Here is a 2,291-nt window from a genome sequence, read left to right as displayed (position 1 = left end):
TACAATTTTAAATTACTCAATATAAATGTTAAGCTGCTCACAATTGATTTACATGACCCTGTTATGGCATAATACTTTATACAAACCATAGCATGTACTATCCTCGTTGACTCTCGAACATTCGCAAATCCTTTTCTAATACAATCGATACTCAAATGATCCGCTTGCGATTTACATACGATCATAATAATCATGACGTACCATCAATTGTCAACAGGAATAGTATAGCAGAAATAATCTCACCTCTCAATCGACATCGCAGTAAGGGTGACGACCGAGCAGATTGCCGACACGCTCTGCATGTAATGCACTGCTTTGCATAGAAAGATACCCATGGTCCATGTATAAGAGAACAGTTTCGCTATCTGCAACACAGAAATTACTGTATATGAATATTCAAAAGAGAAAAAGGAAGAGAACTCCAAGCTGAAAGGTTCTATTTATTAAAATTCCCGAGTCGATCACTCCACGTGCCACTTGAATGTAATTATTATAGAGAAAAACATGTAAATGATAATAGGGAGATTTCATAATTTCTTGCGAGAATATAAGTATCGGAATCAAAGACGAATTATGACAATCAATATGCACTTCTTCCGGAAAATATCTCCTTTTATTTTGCCGGCAAGTTTCAAGATATGAATAATAAAAATGAATAAAATGGGCCACATTGGGTCAAGATGGGTCTTGGTGCATAATAATTATATTTTTGTGTAAATTTTACAATTTCCAATTCAAGCAAACTGTGCGATTATTTCTTATAACATAATCTTAGACTAAAGTATTACACATAGTATTGATAAACAATTTAATATTACTCTGATATAAGCTATCTATTATATAAGCTTTAAAACTTTAAATAATTTATTTAAAAAAATTTCAATAACTATCGATTTAACAAGACAATTGCATATTGCTAATCATTAAGGTATACCATAATGCGTAAGGCGTTCAACAGTTCACTAATGATATATTTCCCGAGACATAATTCGCACTATTCGTGACGATTAAACGGCCTAGCATTGTGCACTCACGCACGCAATTATATCGGGCGAAGTTTCGCGCAGTCATGAGTAGAAAGGGAAGGTTTAATCCGTCAAATAGCACAGTAATTGCACCGGAATATGCGAGTGCCAGTGGTAAGAGCACGCGCAGACACGTACGTGATGCACCCGGGAATGCGGAAGCCTGAGATTTCCTCTGGCTGTTCCGGCTTATCCCTGCGTCCTGTCCGGCAAACTTTATGTTCCCACGTGTAATGTGCGATTTAATAAACGCTGTTTATTGATGATAGTATAAGACATAGCCGCGCACTGACAATGAACGGAAATGATTAATGAGACATCCGAGAAAAAGCGTTTTCATCGTAGGATTAAAGATCCACTTTAATCCCAGAATGATGAAACGAATAAAATATTTATAAATTTAGTTTCGTTAAAATGAAATATGTAAAATCTCACGCATTAATCAATCTTATATATTTCTCTCTCTTTTTTTTTGTTTTATTTTCGCCTTGCATAAAAATACTATTCAATAAATACAACTATCTCTGTAAACACAGATCTATAATTTCATTATATATGTGTATATAAATAGGTTTCAATTTTTTAATATTTTACCAAATATTTTGTTCGCTATTTTGATATTAAAAAGTATACAATAGCAAATATTAATAAAATAAAAACTGTAAGGAAATATTGAAAAAGAACTGAATGATGTAATTAGAAGAAAGCGAATTTCTCTTCATTTTTTACCAGAGAAAAGACCATTTAACAATTTTGCAATTGAGATCGAAATATCGCCTCACTGAAAAGCACTTCGATCACTGATGGAGATACAGATTAAATTCGAAACTTCCTCGTCAAAGGAAACCTTCCGACTTTAATCAACATCCCTTGTGTCAGACGCAGGTGTCTTTGTCGGTTTTTGTTATAATCGATTTTGTTATCGATTTCTAATGTTAGAAATTTACACATTCGAATCTCGTTAAAAGTCGAAGTTCATTAAATTGTACGCACCACGTAGGTCTCTGTACCTTATTGAATAGATACTTGTGACACATTATCTAGCATTCTCGCGAAATTTGATATTGGGGAAGAAAAAAAAATACAACGAAAGTATAGCGAAATAAAATGTAATTCTTCCATTGCATCATCTTCCAGTCTCTCATCTGCATGATGAGAAATGAAATTCTATCGAATTTTCGTTGACGTTATTAAAATTCGAAAATAAATATTAGGTGTAGTAAAAAGAAATCCATTATTTTTCAATTTCATGCAAAAATAATGGAT

The 2,291-nt window shown here is 33.1% G+C and overlaps 1 protein-coding gene across 1 annotated transcript in view; it reads right to left on the bottom strand.

Moving 5' to 3' along the window:
- The window catches only part of LOC105623290 (pyroglutamylated RFamide peptide receptor-like), a 62,169-nt gene that overhangs the window by 18,497 nt on the left and 41,381 nt on the right, over positions 1-2,291 (bottom strand). The window contains 1 exon segment of the mRNA XM_012204689.1: positions 244-365. Within this exon segment, the coding sequence (XP_012060079.1) occupies positions 244-365 (122 nt within the window).

This window comes from Atta cephalotes (genome assembly GCF_000143395.1).
Source record: "Atta cephalotes unplaced genomic scaffold scaffold00055, whole genome shotgun sequence".
Lineage (NCBI taxonomy): Eukaryota > Metazoa > Arthropoda > Insecta > Hymenoptera > Formicidae > Atta > Atta cephalotes.
The sequence above is the reverse complement of the archived record's forward strand: the minus strand, read 5'-3'. Positions and strand labels throughout refer to the sequence as shown.